This window comes from Haliotis rubra, unplaced genomic scaffold (genome assembly GCF_003918875.1).
Source record: "Haliotis rubra isolate DU_JTF1 unplaced genomic scaffold, ASM391887v1 Scf267, whole genome shotgun sequence".
Taxonomy (NCBI): domain Eukaryota; kingdom Metazoa; phylum Mollusca; class Gastropoda; order Lepetellida; family Haliotidae; genus Haliotis; species Haliotis rubra.
The window spans coordinates 326,783-349,660 of NW_025766747.1; the positions used below are offsets into that span (position 1 = coordinate 326,783).

Genomic DNA, 22,878 nt, shown 5'->3' on the forward strand with positions numbered 1-22,878 from the left:
CATGCAGACTTATATTAACCACAATATCACTACCTGTGTAACTGCTATACCACCTCAATAGGACTGCTTCATCATACTGGTGTTGGTTCATGCAGACTTATATTAACCACAATATCACTACCTGTGTAACTGCTATACCACCTCAATAGGACTGCTTCATCATACTGGTGTTGGTTCATGCAGACTTATATTAACCACAATATCACTACCTGTGTAACTGCTATACCACTTCAATAGGACTGCTTCATCATACTGGTGTTGGTTCATGCAGACTTATATTAACCACAATATCACTACCTGTGTAACTGCTATACCACTTCAATGGGACTGCTTCATCATACTGGTGTTGGTTCATGCAGACTTATATTAACCACAATATCACTACCTGTGTAACTGCTATACCACTTCAATGGGACTGCTTCATCATACTGGTGTTGGTTCATGCAGACTTATATTAACCACAATATCACTACCTGTGTAACTGCTATACCACTTCAATAGGGACTGCTTCATCATACTGGTGTTGGTTCATGCAGACTTATATTAACCACAATATCACTACCTGTGTAACTGCTATATACCACAGACTTATATTAACCACAATATCACTACCTGTGTATATTAACTCAATAGGGCTACTGGGACTTTCATCATACTGGTGTTGGTTCATGCAGACTTATATTAACCACAATATCACTACCTGTGTAACTGCTATACCACCTCAATAGGACTGCTTCATCATACTGGTGTTGGTTCATGCAGACTTATATTAACCACAATATCACTACCTGTGTAACTGCTATACCACCTCAATAGGACTGCTTCATCATACTGGTGTTGGTTCATGCAGACTTATATTAACCACAATATCACTACCTGTGTAACTGCTATACCACTTCAATGGGACTGCTTCATCATACTGGTGTGTTGGTTCATGCAGACTTATATTAACCACAATATCACTACCTGTGTAACTGCTATACCACTTCAATAGGACTGCTTCATCATACTGGTGTTGGTTCATGCAGACTTATATTAACCACAATATCACTACCTGTGTAACTGCTATACCACTTCAATGGGACTGCTTCATCATACTGGTGTTGGTTCATGCAGACTTATATTAACCACAATATCACTACCTGTGTAACTGCTATACCACTTCAATAGGACTGCTTCATCATACTGGTGTTGGTTCATGCAGACTTATATTAACCACAATATCACTACCTGTGTAACTGCTATACCACTTCAATAGGACTGCTTCATCATACTGGTGTTGGTTCATGCAGACTTATATTAACCACAATATCACTACCTGTGTAACTGCTATACCACTTCAATAGGACTGCTTCATCATACTGGTGTTGGTTCATGCAGACTTATATTAACCACAATATCACTACCTGTGTAACTGCTATACCACTTCAATAGGACTGCTTCATCATACTGGTGTTGGTTCATGCAGACTTATATTAACCACAATATCACTACCTGTGTAACTGCTATACCACTTCAATAGGACTGCTTCATCATACTGGTGTTGGTTCATGCAGACTTATATTAACCACAATATCACTACCTGTGTAACTGCTATACCACTTCAATAGGACTGCTTCATCATACTGGTGTTGGTTCATGCAGACTTATATTAACCACAATATCACTACCTGTGTAACTGCTATACCACTTCAATAGGACTGCTTCATCATACTGGTGTTGGTTCATGCAGACTTATATTAACCACAATATCACTACCTGTGTAACTGCTATACCACTTCAATAGGGACTGCTTCATCATACTGGTGTTGGTTCATGCAGACTTATATTAACCACAATATCACTACCTGTGTAACTGCTATACCACTTCAATAGGACTGCTTCATCATACTGGTGTTGGTTCATGCAGACTTATATTAACCACAATATCACTACCTGTGTAACTGCTATACCACTTCAATAGGACTGCTTCATCATACTGGTGTTGGTTCATGCAGACTTATATTAACCACAATATCACTACCTGTGTAACTGCTATACCACTTCAATAGGACTGCTTCATCATCATACTGGTGTTGGTTCATGCAGACTTATATTAACCACAATATCACTACCTGTGTAACTGCTATACCACTTCAATAGGACTGCTTCATCATACTGGTGTTGGTTCATGCAGACTTATATTAACCACAATATCACTACCTGTGTAACTGCTATACCACTTCAATAGGACTGCTTCATCATACTGGTGTTGGTTCATGCAGACTTATATTAACCACAATATCACTACCTGTGTAACTGCTATACCACTTCAATAGGACTGCTTCATCATACTGGTGTTGGTTCATGCAGACTTATATTAACCACAATATCACTACCTGTGTAACTGCTATACCACTTCAATAGGACTGCTTCATCATACTGGTGTTGGTTCATGCAGACTTATATTAACCACAATATTACTACCTGTGTAACTGCTATACCACTAAGACTGCTTCATCACAGAAGACGTGTAACATGTCAGTAATCTCCGTCAGGTGGACGTCACGTACATTCATCTTTAACCAACTGCTACATGTGATGAGGTCATTCCCACTGTTTCTAGACGCCGAGGCCTCTGGGCAAACATTCCCCTCATGTCCCATGTGTATACATGCATGTCTTTATGACAGGAAACAGGGATCGACGTGCTCCATCGTAAACGAAATATAACATATATTTTGGTACTTTGCCAGCAATGTTCAATCATTCGTTGAGGGTGGTAGGGTAGCCTTGTGGCTGACGGGTTCGCTCGTCACGCCTAAGACCGGGTTCGATTTCCTACATGGGTACAATATGTGAAGCCCATTTACGGTGTCCCCGCTGGTATATTGCTAAAAGCGATCAAACAAGGAATCAAATCTCACTTGAGACACGAATAGATTAATTCATACAGTGAAACATTATAGTACCAATGAACATAAGATAGGTTTCCACATACGATTACGATACCGGACGACAATTTTTGGTTCTCCCAGCAGTGATATTGCTAGACTATTTTTTAAACGTCATAAAACATTACTCAGTCACTGGCTCCAAATGAATGATGTCTTTATACCCTTACATATTTCAGCATCTCACAAATATATTTCAGCATCTGGCACTTTGACTCACTCACAAATACAGGGTCTGTTCGCCACACAGACAGACACTTTGACTCGTTCACACAAACAGGGTTTGTTCCCCACACAAGCAGACACTTTGACTCGTCCACACAAACAGGGTCTGTTCGCCACACAGACAGACTGTGTGACTCACTCTTGTATATTTGGTTTGTTCCCCACACAAGCAGACACTTTGACTCGTCCACACAAACAGGGTTTGTTCCCCATACAGACGGACTGTGTGACTCACTCTTGTATATTTGGTTTGTTCCCCACACAAGCAGACACTTTGACTCGTCCACACAAACAGGGTTTGTTCCCCATACAGACGGACTGTGTGACTCACTCTTGTATATTTGGTTTGTTCCCCACACAAGCAGACAATTTGACTCGTCCACACAAACAGGGTTTGTTCCCCATACAGACAGACTGTGTGACTCACTCTTGTATATTTGGTTTGTTCCCCACACAAGCAGACACTTTGACTCATCCACACAAACAGGGTTTGTTCCCCATACAGACGGACTGTGTGACTCACTCTTGTATATTTGGTTTGTTCCCCACACAAGCAGACACTTTGACTCATCCACACCAATAGGGCTTGTTCCCCATACAGACGGACTGTGTGACTCACTCTTGTATATTTGGTTTGTTCCCCACACAAGCAGACACTTTGACTCATCCACACAAACAGGGTTTGTTCCCCATACAGACGGACTGTGTGACTCACTCTTGTATATTTGGTTTGTTCCCCACACAAGCAGACACTTTGACTCGTCCACACAAACAGGGTTTGTTCCCCATACAGACGGACTGTGTGACTCACTCTTGTATGTTTGGTTTGTTCCCCACACAAGCAGACACTTTGACTCATCCACACCAATAGGGTTTGTTCCCCATACAGACGGACTGTGTGACTCACTCTTGTATATTTGGTTTGTTCCCCACACAAGCAGACAATTTGACTCGTCGACACAAACAAGGTTTGTTCCCCATACAGACGGACTGTGTGACTCACTCTTGTATATTTGGTTTGTTCCCCACACAAGCAGACACTTTGACTCATCCACACAAACAGGGTTTGTTCCCCATACAGACGGACTGTGTGACTCACTCTTGTATATTTGGTTTGTTCCCCACACAAGCAGACACTTTGACTCGTCCACACAAACAGGGTTTGTTCCCCATACAGACGGACTGTGTGACTCACTCTTGTATATTTGGTTTGTTCCCCACACAAGCAGACACTTTGACTCATCCACACCAATAGGGCTTGTTCCCCATACAGACGGACTGTGTGACTCACTCTTGTATGTTTGGTTTGTTCCCCACACAAGCAGACACTTTGACTCATCCACACAAACAGGGTTTGTTCCCCATACAGACGGACTGTGTGACTCACTCTTGTATATTTGGTTTGTTCCCCACACAAGCAGACACTTTGACTCGTCCACACAAACAGGGTTTGTTCCCCATACAGACGGACTGTGTGACTCACTCTTGTATATTTGGTTTGTTCCCCACACAAGCAGACACTTTGACTCATCCACACCAATAGGGCTTGTTCCCCATACAGACGGACTGTGTGACTCACTCTTGTATGTTTGGTTTGTTCCCCACACAAGCAGACACATTGACTCATCCACACCAATAGGGCTTGTTGGCTCTTGTCTAAAAAAACTATGAAAACTGTGGAGGACGTATGGCCAGTGTCGCTCTGTCTGAGGGCAGTGAAGAAGTCTTCATGCATAGACTGTTGTGTATCTAGCAATAGGGCATATACAAGAGGAAAATCTTCTCCTCAACGAAAGGGTGGATGGTATATATCTGGTAGAAAGGTATATGACAAATCGGTGTACCGTGTCTATTAATCCCTCACAATCACATCGGGCATCTGGCAAGGTGGGAATACACCGGTACAGCACGTTGACACGTTGATTGATAGCGGAATAGACGAGTTAATCGAAAGGATGAGTAACATTGTCTCAATATAGCTCAGTTAACTTGAGTAGCGAAAACAAAAAAGGCTATTAATTAACAAGTTTATTGACGTGAGACTAGTCATACACAAAACACAAATCAATCAGACAAAGAATACACTGTCTGGTTGTTAATTTGGTTGAAATGAGTGCACTCTTCTGCGTGTTGTACAGAAGAAATAGCATAATTACTCCACGCTCCATGTCATGTAGCTGTCTACATATATTAAACTATTCCACAAGGCATCGATCATCCTCAACGACAGCTTGTCAAGGAAGTGAAAACGGGGAACGTTCTTTGTGTCGGGCTCGTTATGATGGAAATATTTTACGGATATGTATATGCAAGTTTGTCTGACCTGAGAACAAGAGCTGGCTGTCTTTTCCATAGTGTTTGTTCAAAATGTAATGGTGTGCTCTTTTCTCGTAAATCGCTCGGTGTAAAGATTTACAGCGACAGTGATGACAGGTACAGACATGACTCTTGGTTAATGGTTTCTTCCAATGATGGTAAGTGTGATATCTGATGTAGCAGAGAATAACCAGATGTACATCGTTAATGACAGCAACACAAACTTTGTATGTTTTGTTTTATTTAAGAGAGTATAAAAATCAAAGCAAAAATATAATCATGGATGCATTAGACAACAACGATATTTGGTATCAAACTGACAAGACACCGGGTATAAATATAAATTTCCTTTAAATATAAGGAACGATAGACAATACATGTTAGATTGAAAAATACAGCTATAGATGGGTGTTCAATAGTTCAAATCAGTATTCAGATGTTTATCGCTTTCAGACAACACATTCAGTAGACATACAGATTCACACAAGACCCTTTACGGCGGAGTGTTTTATGGTCGTTTTGTCCTGTTTAATGTAATAGAAATGTTTTGTCTTTCAAGTAACAAGTTTACAAACACGAACTTAAATATATTCTTCTAAAAATTCGCTCTTATTCAAAACATAAATAATTAATTATAAGATAATTCATTTTCTTTGGAATGCTTTACTATTTATTGCACCAACGACATATTAATTATCATAGAAATAACATGTGCCTTAATTCAGATGATTTTCCCATGTCTCTTATGGTCTGTATAATGCCGTGGGCACGTTAGAATGACACAGTGCACAATTCTATCACAATATGCTTGTCGGTTATTTGGAACCCTCCTACAATCCATATATATGATGGTGTTTGACACTGATACGTACAGAGACATTACCTCAATCACAAGTACTTGAAATCCTAATGTACCAGCACTCTGACGGGTGCATACAGAGATATGTCCAATGCACTAGCACTGCCAAGGTAGGAAGGCTCCAAGTTCTGCCAGCGGGGTTGGGTTCTTCATCCAGTCCAGAACTTGTTCAATGGAAACAACATAGACATCACGCATGGACACTAACTTCCTTATGAATCTGTCGAGTCCTGCTAAGTTTGGTTTATAGATGAAGTGGGAGAACCACTGTTGCCTCAGTGTCACACCGAAAGGTGCTCGGTTGCCATCATAATGGTTCATGAAGTTCCGCCACAAGAAGTTGAAGGTTTCGTCTGCTGTTGGTGGGTTGAACATGCAGCCGTCAGCGTATGTGCAGAAGTAGCTTTGTGTGTAGTCCAGAAGAGGTAAAATAGGGACCTCCCATAACCCCGGATAAGCCCCCACGGGGCACCCACTAATATCACATCTATCCCTCCAGCGGAAGTCGAGTGTGTAAGGCCAGACGAAGTCCGCCTTGGTCTGAGGGGTCGGTAGGGACAGGGTGCTGTCATACAGGAGGTTCTGAGATTTGAGGATCTTGAACTGGGCGTCTCCGAGAGGTTTCAAAGCGGGGCTTCTCCAGCCTTTGAGGTTTCTGACGGGAAGCTTAGCTTGGAGATAATTGATCTCGTTGTCTAGGTCTGTCTCTAACGAGTTGGAACGTCGATATGCGTCCATGTCGTCCCCTCTCAGTCCAACTTCTATGCCCATGCCAGCTAGACGTTTGAGGTATGTCATGTAGTTCCCACTCTTTGACACGAACATTGTCGCCGAGATGGAACAGTTGTTGGGGTTCTTTCTGCCAGAGTCAAACAGATGCACGAGATTTAGGTACGAGTTTACGTTGATTGGGCCATCGAAAGTGAAGTACACCATCTGGGGTGTCTCCATCTCTGCTAGCCCACCTGGCGGGTTGGTTGTTCTGCACATACAGTCAGGTAGCCTACAGTTCCAGCCTTGAATACATGGCAATGATGATGGGGAAAGCGAGTGAGATGGGAGTCCAAATGTTGCAGTTGATTGCAGGGACGGCGTTTGTGCTGAGCTCTGGGCTCGTGACGCTCCCCGGTTTTTTGCCGCTGTTGTCAGTAGTTTGCTTACGGCTGTAGGGAAGGAAAGCTTGGGTGTTGATGGCTTATGTTTGCGAGACACTACAGGAGGAACTTGTGCAGATACTGTGGGATGAGAGTCTGAGACAGATGTCTCGACAATCTGTGACGGATGTACCTTAGTGATAAACTTGGTGCCTTTGGTGCTCCTTGGCGTGGTCGTCGTAGGAAAACGAATATTTGTAGTGGGCTTCGTCGTCGTTGTAGTAGTAGTGGTTATTGTTGTTGTAGGTGTTGTGGTTGTCGTTGCAGTTGTCGTCGTAGTTGATGCAGTTGGTGGTGTAGTCGTGGTTGCTGAAGGCGTAGTTGGTGTTGAAACTGACGTAGTTGATACTGTTGCATTATTTGACATCTGTGCTGTTCCACATCTCCATGAAGATAACATCTGTATTTGAGATATGGGAGTAGGTTCCCTCATCCAGTCCAACATCTGCTTCACACTAACAATATAAACGTTCTTCAGCGCCAGCACCTGTTGAATAAACCTGTTCATAGCATTTAGGTTGTGCTCCGACCAGAACCAAGCAGCATGCATATTGAAACCGAACGGTGTTCGAGAACCTTTATAATAATCTAAAAAGTTTTGCCATAAATATTTAAAAGCTTGTTCCTCTGTGTCTGGTCGATTGAAGCAGCCATCAACATAGGGGCAAGGGTAGGCGTTCTTGTAGTCCACTAAAGAATTGACAGGTACCTCCCAGAATCCAGGGTGGCGGGATCCTGGTTTCGGGCAAGGGATCACCATACAGCTGAACGGATAGCCGTAGTCGAGGGTGTACGGCCATGGCCGTTCCATTCCTAACTTGCTTCGTGTGTAAGTCAAAGATATGTCATAAGTATAGCCTAAAGACTTGAGAATATCTGGTTGCACATCTCCGGCTGTCTTCAGATTAGGGCTTCGCCATCCGACGATGTCTTCAATTGGAATGCGTCCAAGATTTGCCAGGTTCTTTCTTTGTTGATCCGCCTCGTACTCGAGTTTGTCTCCAGTGCTGATGGAGGTGTGCGTGACACTGTGAACCCCAATCTCCATCCCTTTGTTGTAAAACTCATGCACCAGTCGGTAGTCCGTGTACTGATCCTGGACGTACAGACTCATAGTGATTGGACACCCGTTAGGGTTCTTCCTGTCGGGCGGAAACAGACGTCGGTAGTGGCTGGCCATTTCTACATTCAAAGCGTCATCAAACCCAAAGTATACGATTTGCGGAATCTCCTCCAAGTCCATATTAAGTCGTGTTGTACTACAGAAGCAGTTTGGTAATTGACAGTTAATACCCTGAACACACTGAGACTGAAAACTCTTTTGGACCATTGTCAGCACACCCAACACGACTATCAGCATCGACTTTCTCATGTTCGCTCGGCGAAGTGACAAGTGAAGGGGAAATGTCTGTACTGTCTTGATAAAGCTGTAAACTCAGATGACGTCTGGAGATATGTCGTCTGCTTGACTTATTTCTGGAAGTCTGCTTCAAAGGTGCGTGCCGTGTGCTCATACACTGTCACCCAGTGATTACCGTTCCTTTTATAGCCGAGGGGCGTTGTGATGTCTGTCGGTGACGTCACGTTGCGGTGTGAGTGACAAGGGTGCACGCGCCAATAGATGTACATCTACATATTACTGTATCGTAGGTTGATGGGATTGGTGGGACCAGGGCTTCACCCCACCTGACCAACATGTAAATACACACGATCCTAACAATGTATACAATATTGTTTAAGGATCTTCCTTGATGCACATGTGTCATTTCGCCCACGGCATTAATTGTGTGTTATATAATTAGATATTTACATCGTTTCTGTTGGAAAGGACAAAGACACACTGGGTGGCTGATGCATGCATTCGGTATATTGAATTTCTGTGGTATAATTCGATGACATTTACCTGATCCACACTAAATATATCTCTCTATCTATTGATAACCACATAATTGAGTTATTAACATTTCAAAACAGAACGTTAGAAATATACAAGTTGAGAGTAGTTACGACATCTTGTCGAATAAAATGTAATTGATATGCGCAATGGACCACGGAAGGTACGGGGTTCGAGTCCCACCTACGTCATAAGATGTTAAACTTGAGCACTTGTTGGACTCGACACTACGCGGACAGAACTGGGTCGACTCGGAGTCAGCATACTGTGTCTGAGTGGGGTATACATGTTAAACTGTAGCGTTGTATCTTGGTACGCTAGCTCTGACCACACATGGTCATCCGTACAGACGAGTAGGTAGAATTGTTTCCCAGAACAATGCGAGGCCACAAGCCCATCATACAAAGCATTTATAACGAGTAGCAGCATAACAATAAGAAACACTAAATTAACAAAACTATTTGTTATCACGAAGACGATTTAATTGTCATAGATAAAATATAGATGATATATGATAAAATATACTAGATACTCAACGAGATTCTTTATATAGTTAACCAGTCAATCGAAATTCAACAGCCAATAATCTGCCCCCTGCTGACGATGACGTATAATGTTGTCATAATTGTACACAGTTACATTGGAGTTTCAACGTTGTTCATGCTTAGAATACCTTCCTCATTGCAAACATGTAAAAAAAAGTAATCACATTCTTGGAAACAGTCTTATATTTCGCACTTTACTCCGAAATGAAAGTTAAGTTTGATCAACTGTCTCCAAGACAGGGTCGTGTTTACCATCACTTTCAGAGGGTGGTGCATTGAACATGCCTAACATTATAGGAGGAAACCTAGCAACGGCACAACAGATAACGGTATGGTACGCTATGACTGAAAGCTACAGTTTTATTTCAAACAGTAAACTTGGAGTAGTGTGAAAGGTGGAATATACAACAACTAGGGAAAGTGTATCACTCAGCGTTTACTTAAAATGAGAATGTCTAACAATAAAACATATATTTGGAGTTAAACACTTTAAAAGTGTTATCTTAAAAATAGTGTTATTTCATTTCGTGTTTTGTTTTGGCCAAACTGCATTAAGATATTGCCTACAAGCCTACACAGTAACATTAGGAATGATGTAACAAAATGCAGAAACAGAAAGATGTTTCGTAACAGATCCAAACATTTACAGTATTAAAATACATTCTTTCATTTAAATGTATTTGCTCTTTGGTAGATGAAAGGATTGAAGCATTGGCGTCTTCTTTAATTAGTAGAAGCAATGGTACGTTCTCAAGTACGGACGACTTTACATATATATGAATACATGTCTTTACATCAAATCGTGTTATGTACAATCCAAACAGTACTTGTTGCAACAACTGTGTCATCTTCTGTCCAACTTTGGTAATGTGTTTGTAGCCACGTGCGCTGGTCATCGCGCATGTTAAACCATCAAAGACAAACTAAAGATATGAATATGCACAATGAACATATGACATATTAAGTAAGGTCACATGAGCCCATTGCTTCTGCAGCCAGTGCACTCATGATGCATATGTGTTATGAACGCTCTGATCAACATCCTTGGGCATCCATCACTGTCGATGTATCTGGTTGCAGGGTGATCTCCGAATGCCAGGAGGAAGACACAGGGAGATTAAGTACCTACCTGGAATTTTACTAATCGTCTTTCTTAATTGCCACCAGTACTGATATATCAAACCTAACTGAACAAAGCTAAAGGCAATAATAGCAATTATGGCTGCACCGTACAATTTATGACTTGAACTGAGCTCACTGCATTTCCCGAGGTACCGGTTTTCTTACGTTCATTATCATAACATCTAAGCGTGAGTCCTACAGATGAATCTCTCGCCGAGAATTATTTATTTAATATCGTTTGAATATATAAGGGCGTAAATGGCTCTCGTTGACAACAGATTTGTCAGTGATTTTTCATCACAATTGTAGCCAAGATATACCCCTGCAATGGCAGTAATGAGTTAATTGCTCTGTTATACTTACTTTCGGAAGTGCTAACATGTAAACCTTCTGTTATACAGACATTCGGGCGTGTCAGCATGCACACCTTCTATTAAACAAACTTGGGGAATGTTAGCACATAAACCTTTTAGGTTTGACATGCTATTAATATCTTCAGGTTCTATATATGATAATTTACACCCAGCGGTTCCTTCGTAAATAGCATAACAACCAGATCGTAATGAAACAAATGCGGGCTTAATAGAGGACAGTCATACCGTACTGTAGTTAGGCCACATTTCTGATAGCTAAAAGGGGGCGGTGGGGTAGCCTAATGGTTAAAGCGTTGGCTCGTCACGCCGAAAACCCGGGTTCGAATCCCCACATGGGTACAATGTGTGAAGCCCATTTCTGGTGTCCCCCGCCGTGATGTTGCTGGAATATTGCTAAAAGCGGCGTAAAACCAACCTCAGTCAGTCAGTCTGATAGCTAACGACATCCATGTGCAATACTGCTGTAGCCACCCATCACAGGGGTAACATCTGCAGGTCTTCTCCCCATACTGGCAATCAAACCCGAAGTCACGGCATCGGAATCCTCTGCTTCACCGGTCTTTTTCGACCTTTCAGACTAGGGACGATTCCTTACTTTATTGGTGGCCACGTGCTTCCTGATATTACGACTACTAATCAAGTTGTTAATGTTCCAGTTAGCACCGATGTTGCGACAGGACAGCCCTGAGTCATGCATGCCAGTAACTCGCCTTCGTGGTTTTTGTGTGAAAATCTACGTCTTGCCATGTCATTTTTTTCTAATTTTAGCTCTGTCGTCTTTTAAATCAGTTCATAAAACTCTATTGTACATACTGCAATTTTGAAAAAATATACCCCAATATGCTTGGCGATTTCGCTGCACGTAAACATGCCACCCATAGCTTTTGAGATATTGTGTGAAACATGATATGCATTCCAGCACGCTGGGGTATGATCGCTTATATGGACCAACATTTTAACGATTGTCCTTGGATTCAGGTGCTGCTTAATTAATGGTCCTGTGTATATGTTTTACAAGGAGAGAGGGCAAGCCTTTGTTGATCGTGTTACTTTGATGGGGTTCTTATCAGGTGCATTTAACTAGGACGTGTGATAGTGCTTCCCTTTGACTAAATGTGTGCACTGGATTTTGAAAGTTTATCCAATGTAAATGTAGATATTTTCATTTTAAAACATTTTTGCTATACGTCAATTTGGTCACATTTATTTCACGAGCTGTCCTCTAACTTTAAAATCAACGTGTCCATTTACAGCTATTCCGCACATCGGTAGTACTTTGAGTTTCAAGCATCTGCGAAACATTTAATAATAATAATAATAGTGGCTATTTGTAAAGCGCCAGTGTCCACCCACTCATGCATGCTCATTTACGGTTTAACTTTGTGTTTTACGTGGTTTGTTGTACCAACATGAACAGGATTCAATTGATTGTGAATTTAGAATAAAACACCTCAATACCAAGTCACATGACATAAACAGTAAATAAAACACAACCTGTTTCCCAAATCCCAGTGGAATGTAACGCGCAGTGCGAGTACAGATAGACAGGCAGACAGGATTAGCTGCTGTAAGTGAAAATCAAAATCCAACTACATGTATATCAATTCCAGTTCCACAGCTAGTACCGATTTTTAAACGTCGTTGTAACCATCTTCCAAAAGAATAACATAGCTCTTCCTTAACGTCTATATAACTATCCTGATTTTATTCACAAACTAAACCCATCCCGTAAGGTAAACGTACTTAGAAGCTCATGCATTTATCATAAATGTTAACTTTAAATTGTACATATATTTAAGTCATTTTTTTATCATAACATAATCTCTCATTTACAGTTATATATTAGCTTACGGGGATATCCGCTACTTGTGTTTTTAGGGAGTGACGATGTATCGTGGGTCGGCCTATAATATCCTTCAAATGTTTCCGTGGGAGGTGGGCGGTACGCTGAATAGCGTGATTAAACAGGTATTCTTGTTGGAGGATAGGTACCTGGTGGCAGCGGAGGGAGAATGGGCAAGCTTATTCTGTAATGCATATAAAAGGTACCGTATAAAACATTATCAAGAAATATCCGAGACGTATTTCAATAAAGGAGAAATATATAATGCATACAAACAAAACATGTGTCCACAGACAGAAGCTATTCGCAAGGGTCCTATCTTTTACTTCACCTGTATCGGGTTCTTTCAAGTGTAATTTGTCTTCAGCGTCAAACTAACCTGTATATATAACTCAGGGGCCGTATTATTTATATTGACGCTGATGGCAAATATCACTAGGTAATGTTACATTGAAATCAACTGTTGCAAATGAACGTGGGACTAATTAATATTCAAGACATATTTCATCAAATGGGATACATATACATATCTGTAATGCTGAAGGCAAAATACACTGGCATAACCCCAATGCTGGACGTCAGTGATCGATATAACAAAAGTCACGATAAATCATTCATTTGTGATTTCGCCGTTACGTTACCGGAAGAGGACATAGGAAATATATGACAATGATGACGTCTATCAAAATAAGGCACTTTGTTAATGTCTTGAATTAAGAACAGTATATTTTACCCTATAAGAAATGTTTCAAGTAGAATCGCGGTGATGGTTCAGCTGGATAACCCAGCAGATTACTGCGACTAAAACAATAACGTGACTTTCATAATATGCACATAACTAAGTTCCTGTACACATGAAATAAGTATATTGACCACAGTATAAATGGTCAGGACACGGTTCTGTCAACTTAAAGCATACCAACATCGTAACAGTATTCCTGTCTGCAACACCCGACGAGGTAGACTTGTGGCAACATACACAGTCTAATTAGTTCCGATCCTATAGTCCCAGCGCTGCCATTAGAATGTATTTATATCGGCAGATTATACACATGTTTTGCCGTGTTTTCACAAACACTGCTCACGACTTTGTAGAACCAGGTTACCAGGCTGGTGGTTCTTCCTTCAATGTGACCACACTTTCTGTTCTAAGTATACTAATACAAAGCCGTGAAGGACGCCTGGTCTGTCGTATCACTATAGCTAATCTGAGAGTGAGTATGATTTTACGCCGCTTTTAGCAATATTCCAATATCAGGATGGGTGACACCATAAATAGGCTTCACACATTGTACCCATGTGGAGAATCGAACCCGGGTATTCGGCATGACGAGCCAACGCTTTAACCACTTGGCTACCTCGTCGGCCGGCTGATCTGTGATGACATGATATATCAACTACATTATTAACAAACAATCGAGTGACTTCTTTTGACGGGAATATTTAAACTCCACATGCATATGATCTCCAATCATCGGGACATTTGTGTCGCATGCATCTGGTAAGACGCGTGATGAAATCAGCGAGTCCCGATTAGGTTGCTTGAAGAAAGGGCAACCGTTTGTTCCTTGTATGGTAGTACGATGTCCCTCGAATGCTTGGATAGTGATTTTGTTACCCAAATTTAACATTTCAGTTTTGTATCGAGATTTTTATAACTAGCCTCATAAATATATATGCACCGCAAAAATGAAGGAATGCTCTCAGGTTTCATTTGACGCCCACAGCACTCGTCACATGCCAGCAATATATGTTCAGTGGTGTCCTTTTTCACCAAACGAGTGAGTGAAGGATTTGACTCCTGGCAATACGAAATGCCACTCAAACAATGCAACACCCAAAAGGTCTATGTCCGGTTACAGTGTATGTCTGGAAAATTATATATGTGTAACATTTGTTGCATTTGAGATTACACTTTCTTAGTAAGGAACAGATTTTTGTACATTTAGGGGTAGCCTAGTCTACATTTTTGGGAGGAACCCTTTTGGTATTCGAAATGGACAATTCTTCATGAAATTCCGATTTGTGAGTCTGAAAACAGAGGAAGACGGTTGAAGTATTGATTTCATATTGAATGACAGAGCAAACGATACCTCAAAAGATATACAATTATATCAATGAAAAGAGTGAGTCAGTTTAGTTTTACGCCACCTTTTGCAATATTCCTGCAATATCACGGCGGGGGACACCTTAAATCGGCTTCACACATTGTACCTATGTGGGGAATCGAACCCGGGTCTTTGGCGTGACGAGCGAACGCTTTAACCACTACGCTACACCAACGCCTCTCAAAGAAGAGATGCAATTACATTCATACAAGTACATGTACATAAAAGTTACATCACCATGGAGATGGCAGGAGGACTGGATGAAACTTGCCGTTGTCTGAAGAATTCATGGATACTTGCTGAAGCATTCGGCCTAAGCGAAACCCTACTATATAAAGTAGAGGCGTGCTTAGACCGATAAGGTGTTTTTTTGTGCCCAACATCCTGGGTTTTGCTGAAGGAAATTTATTGCTGTCACGTGACTGGTTTACTTAAAAATATATGTCTCGCTGTATTACACAGTAGAAGCAGTATAGTTCTCCCTGTATTACACAGTAGAAGCAGTATATGTCTCCCTGTATTACACAGTAGAAGCAGTATAGTTCTCCCTGTATTACACAGTAGAAGCAGTATATGTCTCCCTGTATTACACAGTAGAAGCAGTATATGTCTCCCTGTATTACACAGTAGAAGCAGTATAGTTCTCCCTGTATTACACAGTAGAAGCAGTATAATTTCTCCCTGTATTACACAGTAGTATTACAAGCAGTATAGAAGCAGTTGTCTCCCTGTATTACACAGTAGAAGCTGTATATGTCTCCCTGTATTACACAGTAGAAGCAGTATATGTCTCCCTATATTACACAGTAGAAGCAGTATATGTCTCCCTGTATTACACAGTAGAAGCAGTATATGTCTCCCTGTATTACACAGTAGAAGCAGTATATGTCTCCCTGTATTACACAGTAGAAGCAGTATATGTCTCCTGTATTACACAGTAGAAGTAGTATGTCTCCCTGTATTACACAGTAGAAGCAGTATTTGTCTCCCTGTATTACACAGTAGAAGCTGTATATGTCTCCCTGTATTACACAGTAGAAGCAGTATATGTCTCCCTGTATTACACAGTAGAAGCAGTATGTCTCCCTGTATTACACAGTAGAAGCAGTATATGTCTCCCTGTATTACACAGTAGAAGCAGTATATGTCTCCCTGTATTACACAGTAGAAGTAGTATGTCTCCCTGTATTACACAGTAGAAGCAGTATATGTCTCCTGTATTACACAGTAGAAGCAGTATATGTCTCCTGTATTACACAGTAGAAGCAGTATATGTCTCCTGTATTACACAGTAGTAGAAGCAGTATATGTCTCCTGTATTACACAGTAGAAGCAGTATATGTCTCCCTGTATTACACAGTAGAAGCAGTATAGTTCTCCCTGTATTACACAGTAGAAGCAGTATTTGTCTCCCTGTATTACACAGTAGAAGCTGTATATGTCTCCCTGTATTACACAGTAGAAGCAGTATATGTCTCCCTATATTACACAGTAGAAGCAGTATATGTCTCCCTGTATTACACAGTAGAAGCAGTATGTCTCCCTGTATTACACAGTAGAAGCAGTATATGTCTCCTGTATTACACAGTAGAAGCAGTATTGTGTCTCCTGTATTACACAGTAGAAGCTGTATATGTCTCCCTGTATTACACAGTAGAAGCAGTATATGTCTCCTGTATTACACAGTAGAAGCAGTATATGTCTCCTGTATTACACAGTAGAAGCAGTATATGTCTCCCTGTATTACACAGTAGAAGCAGTATATTCTCCTGTATTACACAGTAGAAGCAGTATATGTCTCCCTGTATTACACAGTAGAAGCAGTATATGTCTCCCTGTATTACACAGTAGAAGTAGTATATGTCTCCCTGTATTACACAGTAGAAGCAGTATATGTCTCCCTGTATTACACAGTAGAAGCAGTATATGTCTCCCTGTATTACACAGTAGAAGCAGTATATGTCTCCCTGTATTACACAGTAGAAGCAGTATATGTCTCCCTGTATTACACAGTAGAAGCAGTATATGTCTCCCTGTATTACACAGTAGAAGCAGTATATGTCTCCCTGTATTACACAGTAGAAGCAGTATATGTCTCCCTGTATTACACAGTAGAAGCTGTATAGTATGTGTCTCCCTGTATTACACAGTAGAAGCAGTATAGTTCTCCCCTGTATTACACAGTAGAAGCTGTATATGTCTCCCTGTATTACACAGTAGAAGCAGTATATGTCTCCTGTATTACACAGTAGCAGTATATGTCTCCCTGTATTATAGTAGAAGCTCCCTGTATTACACAGTAGAAGCAGTATAGTTCTCCTGTATTACACAGTAGAAGCAGTATATATGTCTCCCTGTATTACACAGTAGAAGCAGTATATGTCTCCCTGTATTACACAGTAGAAGCAGTATAGTTCTCCCTGTATTACACAGTAGAAGCAGTATGTTCTCCTGTCTCCTCCCTGTATTACACAGTAGAAGCTGTATATGTCTCCCTGTATTACACAGTAGAAGCAGTATATGTCTCTCCTGTATTACTGTATTACACAGTAGAAGCAGTATATGTCTCCCTGTATTACACAGTAGAAGCAGTATATGTCTCCCTGTATTACACAGTAGAAGCAGTATATGTCTCCCTGTATTACACAGTAGAAGCAGTATGTCTCCCTGTATTACACAGTAGAAGCAGTATATGTCTCCCTGTATTACACAGTAGAAGCAGTATATGTCTCCCTGTATTACACAGTAGAAGTAGTATGTCTCCCTGTATTACACAGTAGAAGCAGTATATGTCTCCCTGTATTACACAGTAGAAGCAGTATATGTCTCCCTGTATTACACAGTAGAAGCAGTATATGTCTCCCTGTATTACACAGTAGAAGCAGTATATGTCTCCCTGTATTACACAGTAGAAGCAGTATAGTTCTCCCTGTATTACACAGTAGAAGCAGTATGTCTCCCTGTTACACAGTGAGGAGCAATGTCTCCTGTATTACACAGTAGAGAGCAGTATGTCTCCCTGTATTACACAGTAGAAGCAGTGTATGTCTCCTGTATTACACAGTAGAAGCAGTATATGTCTCCCTGTATTACACAGTAGAAGCTGTATATGTCTCCTGTATTACACAGTAGAGTAGTATGTCTCCCTGTATTACACAGTAGAAGCAGTATATGTCTCCCTGTATTACACAGTAGAAGCAGTATATATGTCTCCCTGTATTACACAGTAGAAGCAGTATATGTCTCCCTGTATTACACAGTAGAAGCAGTATATGTCTCCCTGTATTACACAGTAGAAGCAGTATAGTTCTCCCTGTATTACACAGTAGAAGCTGTATAGTTCTCCCTGTATTACACAGTAGAAGCAGTATAGTTCTCCCTGTATTACACAGTAGAAGCAGTATTTGTCTCCCTGTATTACACAGTAGAAGCTGTATATGTCTCCCTGTATTACACAGTAGCAGTATAGTTCTCCCTGTATTACACAGTAGAAGCTGTATAGTTCTCCCTGTATTACACAGTAAGCAGTATATGTTCTCCTGTATTACACAGAAGCAGTATAGTTCTCCCTGTATTACACAGTAGAAGCAGTATAGTTCTCCCTGTATTACACAGAAGCAGTATAGTTCTCCCTGTATTACACAGTAGAAGCTGTATAGTTCTCCCTGTATTATACAGAAGCAGTATAGTTCTCCCTGTATTACACAGAAGCAGTATAGTTCTCCCTGTATTACACAGTAGAAGCTGTATAGTTCTCCCTGTATTACACAGTAGAAGCAGTATAGTTCTCCCTGTATTACACAGTAGAAGCAGTATAGTTCCCTGTATTACACAGTAGAAGCAGTATAGTTCTCCCTGTATTACACAGTAAGCAGTATAGTTCTCCCTGTATTACACAGTAGAAGCTGTATAGTTCTCCCTGTATTATACAGAAGCAGTATAGTTCTCCCTGTATTACACAGAAGCAGTATAGTTCTCCCTGTATTACACAGTAGAAGCTGTATAGTTCTCCCTGTATTACACAGTAGAAGCAGTATAGTTCTCCCTGTATTACACAGAAGCAGTATATTTCCCCTGTATTACACAGTAGAAGCAGTATAGTTCTCCCCTGTATTACACAGTATAGTTCTCCCTGTGTATTACACAGAAAGCAGTATAGTTCTCCTGTATTACACAGTAGAAGCAGTATAGTTCTCCTGTATTACACAGTAGAAGCAGTATAGTTCTCCTGTATTACACAGTAGAAGCAGTATAGTTCTCCTGTATTACACAGTAGAAGCAGTATGTGTCTCCTGTATTACACAGTAGAAGCAGTATATGTCTCCCTGTATTACACAGTAGAAGCAGTATAGTTCTCCCTGTATTACACAGTAGAAGCAGTATAGTTCTCCCTGTATTACACAGTAGAAGCAGTATAGTTCTCCCTGTATTACACAGAAGCAGTATAGTTCTCCCTGTAAGCTTATAGTTCTCCCTGTACACAGTAGAAGCAGTATAGTTCTCCCTGTATTACACAGTAGAAGCAGTATAGCTCCCTGTATTATACAGTATAGTTCTCCCTGTATTACACAGTAGTTCTCCTGTATTACACAGTAGAAGTATAGTTCTCCCTGTATTACACAGAAGCAGTATAGTTCTCCCTGTATTACACAGTAGAAGCTGTATAGTTCTCCTGTGTATTATACAGAAGCAGTATAGTTCTCCCTGTATTACACAGAAGCAGTATATTTCTCCCTGTATTACACAGTAGAAGCCGTATAGTTCTCCCTGTATTACACAGTAGAAGCAGTATAGTTCTCCCTGTATTACACAGTAGAAGCAGTATATGTCTCCCTGTATTACACAGTAGAAGCAGTATATGTCTCCCTGTATTACACAGTAGAAGCAGTATGTCTCCCTGTATTACACAGTAGAAGCAGTATATGTCTCCCTGTATTACACAGTAGAAGCAGTATATGTCTCCCTGTATTACACAGTAGAAGCAGTATATGTCTCCCTGTATTACACAGTAGAAGCAGTATATGTCTCCCTGTATTACACAGTAGAAGCAGTATATGTCTCCCTGTATTACACAGTAGAAGCAGTACATGTATATGTCTCCCTGTATTACACAGTATAAAGCAGTATGTGTCGCCCTGTATTACACAGTAGTCTCCCTGTAATACACATTAGAAGCAGTATATTGCCCCCTGTAATACACATTAGAACCAGTATATTGCCCCCTGTAATACACATTAGAAGCAGTATATTGCCCCCTGTAATGCACATTAGAAGCAGTATATTGCCCCTGTAATGCACATTAGAACCAGTATATTTCCCCCCTGTAATACACATTAGAACCAGTACATTGCCCCCTGTAATACACATTAGAACCAGTATATTGCCTCCTGTAATGCACATTAGAACACATTAGAAACCAGTATATTTCCCCTGTAATACACATTAGAACCAGTACATTGCCCACATTAGTATATGCACATTTAGAACCAGTATATTTCCCCTGTAATGCACATTAGAACCAGTATATTGCCCCCTGTAATGCATTAGACATTATATTGTAATACACATAATGTAACACATTAGAACCAGTATATTTCCCTGTAATAACACATTAGAACCAGTATATTTCCCCTGTAATGCACACAATAGAACCAGTACATTGCCCCCTGTAATGCACATTAGAACCAGTATATTTCCCCTGTAATACACATTAGAACCAGTATATTTCCCCTGTAATGCACATTAGAACCAGTATATTGCCCCCCCACATTAGAACCAATGCACATTAGAAGCAGTATTTCCCTGTTGCACATTAGAACCAGTGTAATGCACATTAGAACCAGTATATTTCCCCCTGTAATGCACATTAGAAGCAGTAATGTAATGCACATTAGAACCAGTATATTTCCCCTGTAATACACATTAGAAGCAGTATATTTCCTGTAATACACATTAGAACCAGTATATTGCCCCCTGTAATGCACATTACACATTAGAACCAGTACATTTCCCCTGTAATGCACATTAGAACCAGTACATTGCCCCCTGTAATACACATTAGAATATTTCCCTGCATATATATTTCCAGTACATTGCCCCCTGTAATGCACATTAGAACCAGTATATTTCCTGTAATAATGCACCAATATATTTGCCCCTGTAATACACATTAGAACCAGTACATTACAATACACATTAGAACCAGTATTTTCCCCTGTAATACACATTAGAAGCCAGTATATTTCCCCTGTAATACACATTAGAACCAGTATATTCCCCTGTAATGCACATTAGAAGCAGTATATTTCCCCTGTAATACACACTAGAAGCAGTATATTTCCCCTGTAATGCACATTAGAAGCAGTATATTTCCCCCTGTAATGCACATTAGAACCAGTACATTGCCCCCTGTAATACACATTAGAACCAGTACATTTCCCCTGTAATACACATTAGAAGCAGTATATTTCCCCCTGTAATACACATTAGAACCAGTACATTTCCCCCTGTAATACACATTAGAACCAGTATATTGCCCCTGTAATACACATTAGAAGCAGTATATTGCCCCTGTAATACACATTAGAAGCAGTATATTTCCCCCTGTAATACACATTAGAAGCAGTATATTTCCCCCTGTAATACACATTAGAAGCAGTATATTTCCCCCTGTAATACACATTAGAATTGCCCCTGTACATTAGCCCCTGTAATACATTAGAAGCAGTAGAATGCAGTATATTTCCCCTGTAATGCACATTAGAACCAGTATATTGCCCCCTGTAATGCACATTAGAAGCAGTATATTTCCCCCTGTAATACACATTAGAAGCAGTATATTTCCCCTGTAATGCACAGTACATTTTCCCCTGTAATTAGAGAACCAGTACATTGCCCCTGTAATGCACATTAGAACCAGTATATTTCCCCCTGTAATACACATTAGAAGCAGTATATTGCACCCTGTAATGCACATTAGAACCAGTACATTGCCCCCTGTAATGCACATTAGAACCAGTACATTTCCCCTGTAATACACATTAGAAGCAGTATATTTCCCCCTGTAATGCACATTAGAACCTGTACATTTCCCCCTGTAATGCACATTAGAAGCAGTATATTTCCCCTGTAATACACATTAGAACCAGTACATTGCCCCCTGTAATACACATTAGAAGCAGTATATTTCCCCCTGTAATGCACATTAGAACCAGTACATTGCCTCCTGTAATACACATTAGAACCAGTATATTGCACCCTGTAATACACAATAGAACCAGTACATTGCCCCCTGTAATACACATTAGAAGCAGTATTTTTCACCATCATACACAGTAAAAGTAGTTTTCACTGTTATATACAGTTGAACTAGTATATTTCCATGTATGCAGTAGATTAGTATAGCTCTCCTTACAATGAACTATCAAACCAAAAGATTTACCATTGTAATGAAATGTAGAGCAAATGTTTTTGTCATCATAATAAATCCATTCAAAGAACATCTG

General features: G+C 40.5%; 1 protein-coding gene across 1 annotated transcript; it reads right to left on the reverse strand.

Annotated features, from left to right (window-relative positions):
- Positions 1–5,773: 5,773 nt before the first annotated feature.
- Positions 5,774–8,858, reverse strand: LOC124280387. The gene has a single exon (XM_046716291.1). The coding sequence runs from the start codon at positions 8,815–8,817 to the stop codon at positions 6,430–6,432; it is 2,388 nt and encodes a 795-aa protein (XP_046572247.1). The 5' UTR covers positions 8,818–8,858; the 3' UTR covers positions 5,774–6,429.
- Between the last annotated feature and the right edge of the window lie 14,020 nt (positions 8,859–22,878).